The 15,989-nt window shown below is 40.5% G+C and overlaps 1 protein-coding gene across 2 annotated transcripts in view; it reads left to right on the plus strand.

The window, feature by feature from the left end:
* The window catches only part of Ptdss1 (phosphatidylserine synthase 1), a 57,475-nt gene that overhangs the window by 17,127 nt on the left and 24,359 nt on the right, over positions 1–15,989 (plus strand). Inside the window, exons 3-6 of one of the 2 annotated variants that reach the window (XM_048457420.3) lie at positions 2,822–2,866; positions 5,954–6,078; positions 11,833–11,991; positions 14,495–14,646. In XM_048457420.3, coding sequence (XP_048313377.1) covers positions 2,822–2,866; positions 5,954–6,078; positions 11,833–11,991; positions 14,495–14,646 — 481 coding nt within the window. The remainder of the gene's footprint in view (positions 1–2,821; positions 2,867–5,953; positions 6,079–11,832; positions 11,992–14,494; positions 14,647–15,989) is intronic. The other variant, XM_085679133.2, reaches the window with a different exon arrangement.

Consider the following 15,989-nt stretch of genomic DNA (forward strand, 5'->3'; position numbering starts at 1 on the left):
CATGGCCATGTGTTTCATCTTGCATGTGTGAATTCAGATATGACACCAGTGTGGTAGTTTTGGTCTACTCTTATGGACAGGGCTCTGTGATTCTTTTTGCAGAGTCTGAGTAACTTGAGTACTAGAAAACCCTACTCAGAATAGCTTAAAGAATAAGAAAAACGTTTACTCTCTTACATAATGTTGAGTTCAGAGAGGCCTTTGAGGTTGAATAATGCAACACTCGACTGTTGAGGCCCATATTCTTCATCCCTTTCTCTTCTATCATTGTGAACAGTTAACCCTGGGCCTCTTCATCCAGATGGTCTTAAGGGTCTTAAGGGTGAGTACTGTCCAGCAGCAATGAGCTTAGATGGTTTTTTTGATGTTGTTAGGAGTGAAACAGATTGTTTTTGATTTTTAAAAATCTTTGTGTGTATGATGGGTATGCATGTATGTGCCCATGTTAATGTGGGTGGGTGCAGGCACGTGTGTGCCATAAGACATGTGTGGAGGTCAGTGATAATGTTGGGTGTTGGTCTCTTGTTTTTTGCATTACATATGTCAGGGTATATGGCTTGTGAACTTCTGGAGGTTCTTCTCTCTGCCTCCCATCTCAGCATTAGAACCCTGATACATTTGAACTCAGGTTCTCACACCTGCCTAACAAATGGTTACCTACTGGGCCACATCCCTAGCCTCTTGCTTTTGATTTTTGACACATGGTCTAGTTATGTAGCCCAGGTTGGCCTAATTCTCTTGTCTTAGCTTCCTGTGCTTTTAAACTGTAGACTTGTGCCATGACATTGAACTTGAAAAATTGTTTCCTGAAAGTTCGTTTTTTTTTTTTTTTCTTTCTGGAAGCTTTTTAGTATGCTTAAGTTCTTAAGTCTTTTAGGCTCGAATTGGGGCATATACTTCTTCTCCTGCCAAGTCCTGAGGACAGGGATTTATAATACCCAGAGTCCAGTATGTATATAGATTCCCAATGGGTGTATACTGACTGAAAAGTTTCAGGGGACTAGATTACCTCTGTGGATTTAGAGTATACCCAAGTTAAACAGGACAGGGGTGGACCTCACCATAATCCCTTTGACTGTCAGTGGGTTGGTATTGCAGGATTCTGTTCCTAGACTTCTTCCTAGTCCTGTAGGGGGAGGCATTGTTCTATAAAGAGGTGTAGAGTATATATAAAGAGCCCTTGGGAGACCAGGGAAGGAGAAGATATGATGTCTGTTTCACATCCCTTGCCATCTCCTCCTTTACTCTTCATTCTTCTGTTTCCTTTAACAAACAAACAACAACAAAATCTTGAAGCTTTTAAATTCTACCTCTATCCCAACATAGCTAATGATCATCAAGTAAGTTTAATGTTAACCCATCACTGGGGTGAGATGAAGTCCATTTGAATCTGCAGTTAGTTATGAGGCTTCTCAGAAGAGGACCTTCCAAGGGCTCTTCTAGCTTTTGTTAGCCCTGGATATATTCTATAATACAGACTTTCCTTGACCTCTCATGACTGTGTGTAAACAGGAGTTTCTCTGTCCCACCCCATCCCTCAGCCGCTTCCAAATAATCACTTAGAGACTTATTATTAATATTAATTATTAATGTTCTACCAGTAGCTCAGTGTAGCACAAATTCTAATTAGTCTTAATACTAAAAACCCAGAGCCAGATATTGGGGTAAAATCAGAGAAACAAAGGAGCAAGTCACTAGAGAGTTCTTACCTTTACCTAATCCTCATACCGAAGGGACTGAGCTCCTGTCTTCTCCCACCTTATATTCCTGTCTCTACCTCCTTAGTGCTGGGATTAAAGGTGTATGACTCCCAAATCCTGGGACCAAAGGCATGAGATCCCAAGTGCTGGGATCAAAGGTGTGTGCTGCCCCTGCCTGGCCTCTAGGGTTAACTAGTGGCTAACTCCACCCTCTCATCTTCAGGTAAGCTTTGTTTGTTAGAGCACAAACCCCTCAGCTCAGGCTTATTACTAGCTAACTCTTACATTTTATATTAATCCATTTCTATTAATCTACATTTTACTATGAGGCTCATGGCTTGTTACCTCATTTTCTACATGTCCTGCTTGTTCTGCAGCAGACTGGCATCTCTCTCAACTCTGCCCCTCCTCATCTGAGTTCTCAGTTTGATTGTTCACCTAACATTATCCTGCCTGATTACTGGTCAAACAGTTTTTATTAATAATCAATGAGAGAAATACATATTCACAGCATACAGAAAAATTGTGCATCTCAGTGACTCTAGACATGGCTGCAAAGCTTCAGAGTCTAAGTATACTATTGGTAAACTGGATGGAGTCAGATTACTTCCTCATTCTAAGCCTGTTTTCTCATCTTGTTCCCCAAACCTGCTCACAAAACCTACTTGACATGATTGTCTTGAGCATTGGATATTAAGCAAACTAACAAAACCAGGTTGTACTATGGTATTTTTACATTGAATCCTACTGGAACCATCATTGCCATGACCCTCAGTTCCCAGATGATGGTGCCACTGACCACTACTGCCCCTGCTGACTGGAGTTGTAGAAACACGGAAGATAGCTGTGATCCTTCCTTGTTTTGTCACTAGCTCCTGAAGTCAGTTACAGCACAGGGCTACTGAAGACCAAGCCTATGCTGTAACAGGTTGCCTGACATCTCCCTCTTGACATTTGGGAGTTCTGCACCTTTCCAAGGTTAAGAAGGTTGTTTCAAAAGGTGTGGGAAAAGAAAAAAGAGAAAATAAAATTTAGCAGTAGAGATAGTTGTATGTAGATCAACAGAGCTTTCTTTTCTGCCGCAATCCAATTTATTCTAACTTCATGTCCTCTCTTTGCAGGCCCATTTACTCGACCTCATCCAGCCTTATGGAGAATGGTTTTTGGTGAGTCCTATTAGTAGATGACAAAATTCTTTCTACTTAAAAAAAAAACCTTGCCTGGCAATGGTGGCATATGCCTTTAGTTCCAGTACTTAGGAGACAGAAGCAAGTGGATCTCTGATTTCAAAGCCAGCTTGGTCTACAGGGCAAGTTCCAGAACAGCCAAAGCTACACAGAAAAACTCTGTCTCAAAAATCAAAAATAAAACAAAAATCTTTTTTCTCTGTATCATGATAATAGTTTTATATCATAGCTAAAAAACCAACTTTTTAGTCTACCTAATACAAAACTGTTACTAAGATTCTTTGATCAAAAAGATCAAATAAATGGCTGGTGATAGCATAAGTTCTCATACATAGGTGCCCTTTCTGTTCCATGTGCCTGCTTGTAGTGCTTTTGTTTCTTAGTGGCTTCAGCAAAAGCCCCTATTTTCTGACTTGTTTTCCTTTCCTACTAGTACAAGCTCAAGTTCATGCTAAGGTCACATTTTTCTTGTTAGTGTCTGTGGAAACCCAGCAGTGCTAGGAATTTGGAAAAGAGAAACCTCTTCTGGCAGACATAGCCCTCATTTGGTTGAAGTTTATTATTAAGCACATAAATAATGAGTCTTACTTTTACTTGATTCTGTCATCCAGAAAGTCAAATGATCTGAATGAGTGTAAAATAAATTTTTAATTCTTAGAATGTTTGTCCTCATCATACCTAAGTAAGACACACAATGAATTATTGTAGGTGAAAGCAATGTAACCATGCTTGGAAATGTAAGGGGATATTTTACTAAAGTTGCCCTTCTTGTTATATCCTTCAGCAGTAAAGGTCACTTCGTTTGTTTGTTTTGTTGTTTTGAAGCAGATTTGTGTAGTTGTGGCTGTCCTGGACTTTACTTTAGCTGGCCTTGAACCTGTAGAGAGTCCTCTGAGTGCTGGGATTAAAGGTGTACCACCATATCCAGCAACTCTTCATCTTTTTAAGTTTGCTCGTGAAGTTTTTTTGTTTTTTTGTTTTTTTCGAAACAGTTTCTCTGTGTAACAGCCTTGGCTGTGGAAACTCGTTCTGTAGACCAGGCTGTCCTCAAAACTCACAGAGATCTGCTCAAGTCTGCCTCCTGAGACTGGTATTAAAGGCATACTCCCCACCCAATCACACACAATGAGGAAGTTTTACTAGCTCTATTCACTGAGTGTTTGACAGGTTTGAAGACCTGAGGCTATCCAGGATAAGACAAATATGACCTTTTCCTTGGGAACCCCTCCACCAGACAAGAGAACAGGGAGCTATTAAAGTAGTCAGTAGTCAAAAATTATGAGTCCTTACTAAGCATTAGGTAGCTAAAACTGGGTGAAGTGATGGTGACTGAGTGGCTGCTTCCACTGGGGTTATGAGGGAAGGCTGAGGGACTGACTCAGTCTAAAATTTGGATGCAACTAAGGGACTGCTGTGCATGTGGCACAGTCGGGGAGTAGGACCTTAGCTGAAGAGGCTGCTGAGGTGGCCTCATGGCTGGAAAGTACTTGGCATTTTACAGGCCCAGGTAGGCAGGGAAGAACAGTGAGCAAAAGAACAGACAACCAGCACAGAGAGAAACATTCAGGGTTGTGGGCAGACAAAGGAGTGTGGTGCAAAGGATATAGGGAGCATTTTCCCAGGATGACATGATTTTATTTACTATTTGAAAAAGATATTCCCGGGGCTACAGAGGTAGCTCAATTGCTTGCTTCCCAAGCTTATAGACCTGTGTGCATTCCTGAACCTTCTCCAGCATGCGTGTTTAACACACGCACACACACACACACTCTCTCTCTCTCTCTCACACACATACACACACACACACAGACATACATACACACACACAAAACAGAACAAAACCCACGATTTTTGCTGTTAGTAGCTAGAGTTTTGTAGTCCTCAAACCCCAGCTCAAAACTCTAAACATTTCTGTGTCATAGGTCATTTCTTTCTGTCTCAAAAGAATTGTTTCACAAAGATTGTAATTTTAAAAGGTTATAGTAAGGTGGTCATTAAAGATGAAAATTTATAAGACTGCTACATAAATGCAAACCCAAGGTAGTTCTCATGTATCAGAAAATTTATATTCCTTGGTCTAGGGATGTGTGGCTGTGTTGGCCCTGCTCTACAAGGGACCTCTGCAAGCAGTGTTCCCCTTGGTGAATGGAGAGCAGCTGAATGCCCTACATCACTGATCTGATTCCAGCAGGCTCACCAGAAAAAAATGACAGCCCCCTCTGGTGGTGGGGATGCAGGGGGACCTTCCAGTGTATTAGTGGTTTTTCTTTTTTGTTTTTTGCTTTGTTTTTGTTGTTTGGTTGATTTTTTTTTAAAAAAAAAAAAACAGGGTTTCTCTTTGTCTCTTTGTAGCTCTGACTGTCCCGGAACTCTGTAGACCTGGCTGGCTTCAAATTTACAGAAATCCTCCTGACTGTGCCTCCCAAGAGCTGGGATTAAAGGCATTCACCACCATTGCCCAACTGGCTTTAATTTTTTAAATGATGTGGGGTTTGGTTATTTAGAATAGCGATTATGATAGGTGTGACAAGAGAATAATACTTGTCAGGGCTAATTTGAAGAAGTCTCAGATGAATAGAAAAGTGTGACCCACTTGTAGTCTGTTCATTCACCATCATAAAACTGTTTTGTTCATCTTTTCTTCATCATTGACCTTGGGAGAAAATCAGAAAGCCTTGCCTTGTCCCCTAATCTTGTCACTTCAGCACCCCTTAGTCCATTCTCATCTCTACCATCACTCCAGCCTCACCGTGAGATATCTCTCTTCAGGAACATATTTTCATGGTATTTCTCTACTTCATACTCCCCTAAGCCCACCATATACATCATCTGACTGCTGGTCCTTCAAGGCTTAACTTAAGTAGCATTTCCTCAGAGAGAGGAATCCCCCTCAACATGATTTAGGACTGTGTGTCAGATCCTCTCACCAAAGAAAATACCTAGGTATGATAGATTCTCAAAAGGCTACTTTTGTGATATTTTTGTGATATTCATGTGCACTATAACTCTAAGCCCCTGGGTCTATGTGTGTCTCTCCTAAACTTGACCTTGTTTTGTTTCCATCAGGCCTCAGTGTGCTGTACTTCCTCTTTTTGGTATTTCTCCTTTTCCTGAACTTCGAGCAAGTTAAATCCCTAATGTATTGGCTAGATCCCAATCTTCGATATGCCACAAGAGAAGCGGACATCATGGTATGTACTCGTTAGTGGCCCTGTTGTGTTTTGAATGCTTCGCAGGTTGAAGGAAAAGCTGGCGATGTTCTGGAGAAAGAACAGACATTTGCTCTGGCAAATAATAAAGGGATTGAAAGATTGGCGAGTAATCACCATTACAGAATGACTAGACCCTTCTTGGAATGAAAACTTCTAAATGTTTATCTTAACTTTCCTTGAGTACACAATGAAAGAAAAATAGGAGCAAAAATTATTTAGAAGCCTAGTTAGAATCTCTCACTCTCAAGAAAAAGAACAATAAAGGATAAAAACATAGTTGTTTGTAATGATGGTGATGGTTACCACTTTTCATTGTGGTAACAAAACATCTGGGACAGCTGGGTGTAGTGACTCAAACCTTTAATCCCAGCATTTAGGAGGCAGAGACAGACAGATCTCTGAGTTAAAGACCAGCTTGATCTTAGGACAGTTGGGGCTATGTGGTAAGAGCTTGTCTTGAAAAAAAAAATCCAAAACATCTGGAATAATTGGTATAAAAGAAGAAATAATTTATTTTGCTCTTTTGGAGGTTTCAGTCTGGTTGGATGGCCCTGCTGCTTTGGGCCAGTGACAAGGCAGAACACCATGGCAGGAAAACTGCTTAGCTCATGGTAACCAGAGAACAATGAAGGACTGACTTTCCATAATCCTTTTTGAGTGCATGTCCCCAGTGGTCTAAAACCTCTTACTAGGCTGCTCCTCTTAGAGTTTCTACCACCTTCCAGTAGCATAAGTTGGGAACCAATCCTTTAATATAAGAACCTTTAGGGAATATTCTAGACCCTACTATTAGCAATAATGCAAACGATAATTGTAGTTTATTCTGTCAGACACTATACTGGACATTATCTATATTCAATATAATCCTCACACACAGCTATTCATACCAGTTTATAGTAGAGGAAAGAGAAACCTTAATGCTGCCTGTCTTGCTCAAAACACAAAGCTCTTTCTGCTTCAAAACCTATAGTTTTCTTCAGGTGTAGCATGATCATAGTAAGGATGATCATGCTCACAGCAGTCTTAGAAATGTGAGAAAGGTATTGTAGGCAAAATATTTTCTCAAGCAGCTTTTTTTGTAACATGAAAGGGCCAGACCTGTTTGTTTGTGTTTCTGTCCTGCCCGGCCCCCCAGCTGTTTAGTCCCAGAGAAAAATCACACAAGAGATCTCTATAAGTTATAATGCTGATTGACCCGTTAGGTCAGGCTTCTTATTAGCTAACTCTTACATCTTGATTAACCCATTTTTCTGATCTATTTTAGCCATGTGGCTCAGTACCTTTTTCAGTGGGGCAGCTCACATCCTGCTGCTTCGGTGATCTGGGCAGGAGTGGGAGAATCAGCTTCCTCCTCCCTAGAATTCCTCCTGCTCTCCTTGCATCATTTCCACTTCCTGTCTGGTTTTCCCACCTACACCTCCTGCCTGGCCAATCAGCATTTATTTAAAACATGATTGACAGAATACAGACAATTCTCCCGTACCAGTTTTTAGACTTGAGCAAAAGAAAGCTGACTCAAAGGAAGTTGTGCTGATGTTTCTGTCACAGGACTCATAGTTTTTGGGAGCAAATTGAATCCAATAATGTTTGTAACCCTTAACTTCTTTAGAAACCTGACATCACAATAGCTGCAACAAGCTTTTACAATCTTATTTCTAGTACTGATAATTATTGCTAAACCAGACAAGGTATGCGGCTGTTTGCAGATTCCAGAGGTCTAGGTGATGTGGAAGTGGCTTCCTCTTTTACATCCCTCATCATGTTTACTTCCTTCAGTCAGCCTTTCGTGATACTGAGGATATCATGATGGGTATAAAGAAACACCTTCCTCTTTTGTAAGGACTCTTTCATTGTAGAGAAATGTTCTTTTTGTTTTGTGAGATTTTATAGAAAGAAGTTCCTTTAAGGGCTGTGACAGGATATAAACCACCATTCAGGAGGTTGAAACAAGAGAATGATAAGTTCAAGGTAACTTGGACAGCTTAGTAAGACCCTTTCTCTAAAAGTAAAAAGAAGACTGAGATGTGACTCAGCAAGAGAGTGCTCACTCAGCATCCCTCAAGCCCTGGTACTGGGGGGAAAAGCTGTTCTTGTATGTAAATCAGGTCTGTGAGTCACCCTGGTCCTGGGGTCACTGTTATTGCTATGCCTTCTCCTCCCATCTTTTCCTGATCTTGACGTACTTTGGTCTGTTGAAATTCAGACTCACATTTTCATTTAGGATTTCTTTTATAAATTGGGGGCAGGGATGGAGTTATTAATTGTAATAGAGGCAATTTCTTTTTTGTTTGTTTACTTATTCATGTTTTCTTTTTTAAGATAGGTTATTGCATATCCTATGTTAGTCTCCAACTCACTATATAACTATGAATAGCTTTGAATTGATTATCTTGCTTCTGCCTCCCAAATACCATGAGGTACCATAGACTTGCACCAATAGGTCCCGCCTAGAGTCGATTTCTTTTTAAAAATCTAATAGTGGATAGTTTGCTGCTTTTTAATGTGATTGATTGTGGGCTGGGATTGTAGTTCAGTAGTAAATTGATAATATTGCATGAGACTCTGAGTTCAGTCCCTAAAACTGATAGGGGATTCCCCTCTGTTTGCTATGAATACGTTTTATTACCATTGGTTAATAAAAATGCTGCTTTGGCCTATAGCAGGGCAGAATATAGCTGGGGGGGAAACTAAACTGAATGCAGGGAGAAAGAAGGCAGGGTCAGGCAGACACCATGTATACTCCGAAGGAGAATGATGCCAAAACATTACTGGTAAGCCAACAAACAGCCTCTTTGCAATACATATGTTAATAGAAATGGGCTAATTTAAGATTATGTAAGAGCTAGCTAGGAACACACTAAGCCATTGGCCAAACAATGTTGTAATTAATAATAGTTTTTGTGTAATTATTCCAGTCTGAGTGGCTGGGAAGTGAAAGCATAGTCTCCATTTACAGAATGACACCTAACATGGGCCAAAGTAAGATTAAAAAAAAATATTAAAAATGTGCCCTAAGTGTCAGGCAAATTTGAAGAGCACAGCCCTTTTTAAAATTATTTTGCAATCATTTTTAAATTAGTCTGTCTGAAGTAGTTGACTTTTGTTTGATTGATACTGACTGAGCTTTTCCTGGACTTGCCGGTGATAATGGGGAAACAGGTGAGCAGGCTCCCTCCCATCTTCTGGGAGTTAAAGTTACAGGTAACTAAAGTTAAAGAAAAAGTTGTTGGCTATTGCACCATAAAACAATTTTTAGCATAGTTTTTAGAAATTTCAGCATATTTTATGAATTTTAAAAGCATATAAGTGTACATGCCTGATACATGTTTTTTATACCTCAGTCATAATGAGGTTCCTATGTTGCATGAGGTCCTTAGGTTGTATCTTAGGGTATTCTGCGACTCTTGATTAGTAGTTTCTCCATGCATGTTCTCTTTTTCCTTGAAGTTTATTTATCTCATAGAGTTTCACACATAGACATTTTTGTAGCTTGCCTTCAAGACATTGCCATCTGTCTTCCTGCTGCCCACCTCTGCCCAGATTTCTTGAACACTAGAAGTAGGGATAGAGCTTGAGCTTGTCCCAGTTTGATTTCTATTCTGTGATAAAATGCCATGACCAAAAGTAGCTTGGAAAGGAAGGGGTTCGTTTGGCTTACATATCCCAATCACAGTTGATCATTGAAGGAAGTCAGTGCAGGAACTCAAGAAGCAGCAAAGGTAGGAGCCATGAAGGAATGCTGGTTACTGACTGGCTAGCTCCCTTTGACTTGCTCAGCTGCTTCTTATATTGCCCAGGACCTGCCCAGGATTCTCACAGTGGACTAGGCCTCCTAGTATAGAAAATATTCCATAGACCAATCTAATAAAGATAACTTTTCAGTTGAGGTTTCCTCGTCTCAGGTGACTAGTTTGTGTCAAGCTGACGAAAACCTAACCAGCACAAGTCTGGAATGGTGTGGTTGTTTGAATATAATTGGTCCCTGTGATTTTAGAGGGAATGACACTCTTTGGAGGTATGGCTTTGTTGAAGTGACTACAGCCTTGTTGGAGGAAGTGTGTGACTCTGGAGGCAGGCCTTGAGTTTTCCTACGCCCAGAATACCACCCAGTGTCTCAGTTGGCTTCCTGAAGCCTACAAGATGTAGGACTATTAGCTATTTCTACAGCACCACATCTGCCTACATGCTGCCATGTTTGCCGCCATGATGATAATGAACTGAACTTTTGAAACTATAAGCAGGCCATCCCAATTAAATGTGTTCTTTGTAAGAGTTGCCATGGTCATGTTGTCTCTTTACAACTGTAGAAACCCTAGCAAAGACAGATGGGATGCCACCCTCTTGCTTCATTCTTATTTTGAAGCTGTATCATAGTTAGTGCCATCTCTGATATCATCCATTGTTTCAACTGACTTTAGATCAAAAATATTCAGAAGGGAAAATTACCACTTTACTAAACATGTACAAACTATTTTTTGTCATTATTCTCCAAACCATTCAGAACATTTGTACTTTGTTAGGTAGGATATGTAACTTAGAAATGACTTAAAGTATATAGGAGGATGTGCATAGATTGTATGCAAAACTGTTGTTTTATATCAGTGATATGAACATCTGGATTTTGGTATCCTCCATGTATTCTGGGACCTATCCCTTGGGAGAGAGGAGGCAGCCAAACTGCTATGCCTACCCTGCAGCAAGGACCTTGGGGGCCTCTGGAGGTGATTATTTGGTTAATCTACTCTTTAAAATTTTAATGTTAGGATATGCAACTTGGCCTTTTATAGTTTTTTAAATATCTTCCTGTAATGAAAGCAAATAAATGTACATTCAAATCCCCCAGAAGCATTTCCAGCTTGTGATCATGCTAAGAGTGGTCACTGAAAACAAACACGCCCAACCTAGGTCCTTATTGAGCCCTAAGCAACTTATTCCAGAGTAATCATAGGGTGAGAAATTGAAGAATTCTAGGCTGATGGCACCTTGTCACTCTCCTTAAATTAATAGACAAGTGGTTTTAGACCCAGGTTGTTTCTCTGTCAACCAGGAATACCCTATAATGAGATCACATTGTTTCACGGTCTGGGAACTTGCCTCTAGGATTCCTGCAGTGAATGAAGAGATTGATAGGACTTTAGCACTGCATTTCCTGTTCAGTTTGGAAGGTTTTTATAGCAAGAGGCTTACAGTAGCATGCCATTTATAAGTGAGTTGGTGTAAGGCGGCTTTCTAATTGGTAGTTTCTAAATGGCAATGCAACACTGCTAAAATGAGAAATAAAATAATTTGGCAAAGGTTTAATGTATCTTTTAAAAGTGACATCACATGTACCTGGCCACTGAGAAGCTGAATAAAAGTTAGTAATGAAATATAAGGAATTCAGTAGACTTGATAATTTAAAAACACTTTCTAAAAATCATGGGCTGAAGAAATTATGGCTGAATATTTGTAAATATTCAATGACGATGAAAATACTAGAAGATACAGGTGAGGGACTTCTGAGGAAGAGGGAAAGCCTAAACTCTTTACTGGACAAGAGCTCAAAGGGAAGAGTCCCCACCCAAAAATGTATTCAATATTACATAAATTCAAAGCTGAAAGTTCTCAAATATTTAAGAATGTTGGTTCCATTTCTAATTTTAGCTTTGAATATATTGTATATTTCTAAGTAATTTTAAATCTTATATTTGTTATGCAAACAGTTATCATGTTTGAACTCTTTATGTTAATCAGGAGTATGCTGTGAACTGCCACGTGATCACCTGGGAGAGGATCGTCAGTCACTTTGATATATTTGCATTTGGGCATTTCTGGGGCTGGGCCATGAAGGCCTTGTTGATCCGTAGTTATGGGCTCTGCTGGACAATCAGCATCACCTGGGAGCTGACAGAGGTAAACCATGGACAAGGTATCCCCAGGGTCATGCAGTCACAATGTGTGTAGAGGAAGTTATAAGTTGTCAGGTGGTACTCAGATATTTCATCCTCTAGTCCCTGGTGTGCAAAACTTGACTTATACAATCCCATGACAATTCTGTATATTTTTGTTTAAGAAACAAATACTAAACAAAACTCTCTATGTCTTTAAGGATTTGTGCTCCTTTGTAGTAAGTCTTAAATAAAGACAAATGAAACCAAGTTAACAAATGAAGTTGGTGTCCAAAGTGAGACAAATCAATATAAAGAGGAAATCTGTGTAGAAGTGAGTCACTTTGTCCACACACCAGCTTTTTTTTTTTTTGAGATCTGTAGAATTGAGTGTTCTGTACTATAAGAGCAGGTATTTTGTCTCTGAGCATGATTTCCTAATAGAGCCCCCATGATATGTGATCCAAAGTTAATGTTCATTAATTAATGAGAGGTACACCCTGAGAAACTATTAACAAAACAAAAGTTGGAGAACTATTCCAATTAGTTTAGTATTTATTAATCATTTCCAGCACACAGTATTTGGCTATGTGCATAGCATATTTCTCAATGCCAGCCATTGCTGACTTACAGAGCATTCCAGTTAGGTGGACATCCATTAGTGTACTCCCAGTTTGGGAGGTCAGAGTCTGTAATCAAACTATGGTCATGGTTGCTTCCTTCTGAGCACTGCTGTGGCCATCCTTCCCAGGCTTCCCTCTTAAGAGCCTGTATCACTTGATACAGTTGTTAGCATTCCCTGACTTAGGGATGCATCACCCTGATCTCTGACCTCATCATCAGGTAGCCTTCTCCCTGTGTGTCTGAGCCTTTGTGGGCTTCTTTTTATAAAGACATATGTCATAAATGGATCAGGTCTTACTTGACTCCCGTGTGATCTCCGCTTAAGTTGCTACCTCTGTAATGACTCCAGTTCCAAGTAAGTTTGCTTTCTGAGGATCTGGAGGCCAGGGTATAAGAATTCTGAGAGGATGGACTTCTACTCATCCATAGCACTGCTCAGAATCCTTCTGATAAGCAGGGAGAGGCAGTGTGTATCTATTCCAATTGTAGAGGGAGGAAACTGAGTTCAGCCTGACATTGTAGAAAGCCACATCTGCATTGAAGACATAAAGCCTGCTGCCCTTCCATTATATCACATTCTACCTGGGTAACCGTATTCCTTACCCAGTTGTTCTGTGACTATATAAGGCAACTGGCCTTTCTTAGCCTCCTTTGCTTTCCCTCACCTGGCAGGGGCATCTTCTGCCCTTCTTTGCTGCTCCCCAGCATCCTTTGGTCCCAAAGTCCTGGAATTTTTCTGAATACCTGTACAGACACTGAAGTCTCTTCTTCTACCACTCAATGTCTGATTCATCTTTTGCTGCAACCTTTCTCTTCACACTGTTGTGAAAGTGTTCCTTTCCAGTCCTTTATCATATCAAGACTTCTTCTTCCTACAAACGATTTAGTGTTTAGAATCAGCTTATGAGTCCCAAGAGGTACTGACTAATGACTACTGACTCCCAACCTGTCCTCAGTGAACCCATCTCCACAAGCTTATGGTGCAGCTGTCTTTGTTCTTTGTATTTTTGAAGACCTCCTTCAGAACCTAGGCCCATTCCTTCTCCCTTTTTATATCCTTACCTACTAGCCTGCTATTTCCCTGGCTGTACTTGAAGGAATGTCTTTCTCACCCCTTCGTTACCAGTAATCCATGTTTAGACACAGAAAGCACCTCTAAATACCTCTCATATGTTAGATTTTTTTTTCTCGGCATCTTTTCTTCCAGGAACCAACCCCAGTTGCCCTCATTCAGACTGAGTCGATCTTATCCCCAAAGTCCATTGATGTCACCACAGTAGCACTTGCCCAAGTCTGATTTATTTTGAGATTCAACCTCCTTGGATACTCATTTTAGACACCCTGTTATCTGGCCACCATGCATGCAGTGATGCCTACTGGAAAATGGCACAGCTGGGCACCAATACTTCTATGTCCCATTGAACCTCTCAGTTTCCTTCACTATGCCATTAACAGCCAACCTCACTGCTTTTACAGCTACTCACAAATTGGCCACCATACTGGAACTGTCCCCAAACACACAGCTTGCATTCTTAGGCTTCCCATTTTGAGGATTTGCAGAGGTTTGTTGTCAGCTTTGAAACCTCTCTGTTTATTCCTCTTGAAGATACTTCTGTGTGCCATCAACCAATGTGGCTCATTGGGGCTGCCAATGTTTGAAATCCACGTTTTTGTTTTCTTTTGTTTGTTTTTAAAGGAGAGTTATTTGGGTAAATGTTATTTGTAAAAAACACTTCAATATTTAAAAAACAGAAGCATGTTTCAGACTTTGTTATTGTTGTTTTTATATACATTCGGGAAAAGGAAAACACATTTTATAAAACAATGTGTTATAAAGAATCTATATTCATGGTCCCTGCCTCATTAACAATATTTACTCAAATGTTGTCTCTTGTATTCCTCAGCTTTTCTTCATGCATCTGCTGCCCAACTTTGCTGAGTGCTGGTGGGACCAGGTCATTCTGGACATCCTGTTGTGTAATGGTGGTGGCATCTGGCTGGGCATGGTTGTTTGCCGATTTTTGGAGATGAGGACTTACCACTGGGCAAGCTTCAAGTGAGTCCTCTTCTTTGGAACCTTGGTCACAGTGTTGTGTATGGTTTGGGCTTTACTGCAAATGGGTTTTAGTATAATCTCACAATAACAGGTGAATGCTACATTGGCAATTGAAGCACATATACTTATAAATCTACTTTCAAATATTCATCTAGAAAATGCTGCTGGGTATAGTGATTCACATATGTCATCTAGCACTCGGGAAGCTGAGACAGGAGGATTATGCAAGTTCAAAGCTGTGGGTTATGAAGTGACTTTCATGCCAGCTTGCGGTACATAGTGAGACCCTGTCTGAAAACATGAGAAACAGGTATAAGAAATGCGAAATCATTTTCCATTTCATCTTTGAGCACTCGTTTGGTTCAAAATAATTCTCATAGCCATTCCTTTAATTCATTTCCTCAGCCTGAATCTAGTGGTCTGCCCCTGGGGATCTCCTTTCCAACTTTCATCAGACTGTTGTGTGAGGAAGTTCTTAAAAAACATTGGGTTCACCCTTTCACACACCCTGTCTTAGGGATTTATTGCTGCAAAGAGACACCTGACCACCACAACTGTTAGAATGAAGACTTAATTGGGGCTGGCTTAGAATTCAGAGGTTTAGTCCATTTAGTCCATTATCCTCATGGTGGAAAATATGGAGGCGAGCAGGCACACATAGTGCTAGAGAAGGAGCCCAGAAGTTCTACATCTGGATTGGCTGGCAGCAGAAAGAAAAAGTGATACTGGGCCTGCGTGGAGCTTCTGAAACCTCAAAGTGCCACCCCCCACCGATACGCTTCCTCCAACAAGGTCATACCTACTCCAACAGGACCACAACTCCTAAAAGTGTCATTACCTATGAGTCTGTGGGGTCCATTTTCATTCAAATCACCACACACCCCTGTTGTGGCTTCTCTAGTCTTAAGTACAAAGTGTCTATCCATGACCTGGGAGGGAAGACCCTTTTCCATGTCACCTCAAGCACCCACAGTCCCATAGCCATCCACATGCTCCTTTACTAGGGACTTGGTCTGCATTCTGGAGACTAGGCTAGCCTACTTTCCTTTGCTGACCCTGATTGTCATCTCAAGAAAGTTTGCCCTGACTCTAGTTTGAGTGTAATCCCCGCTCTGTGCTTGTAGAAGGGCAGTTTGTGTCACTGCCATTACTGCATTCATTGCTCCTCAACTTGTGGTGGGAGCCATGGATGAGAAGAAGAGCTGAGGTATGGTAATAGATGTTCTCACTGCATTAGGAAGTTTATATCACAAAATATGAACATTTCCCCAAATCAGCCAATATTCTTTCAAACGATGATATTTAAAGGCTTTTCCAAATATATCTCAGTATATAAACAAGCC

This window comes from Myodes glareolus, chromosome 19 (assembly GCF_982192425.1).
Source record: "Myodes glareolus chromosome 19, mMyoGla1.1, whole genome shotgun sequence".
NCBI classification, from domain to species: domain Eukaryota; kingdom Metazoa; phylum Chordata; class Mammalia; order Rodentia; family Cricetidae; genus Myodes; species Myodes glareolus.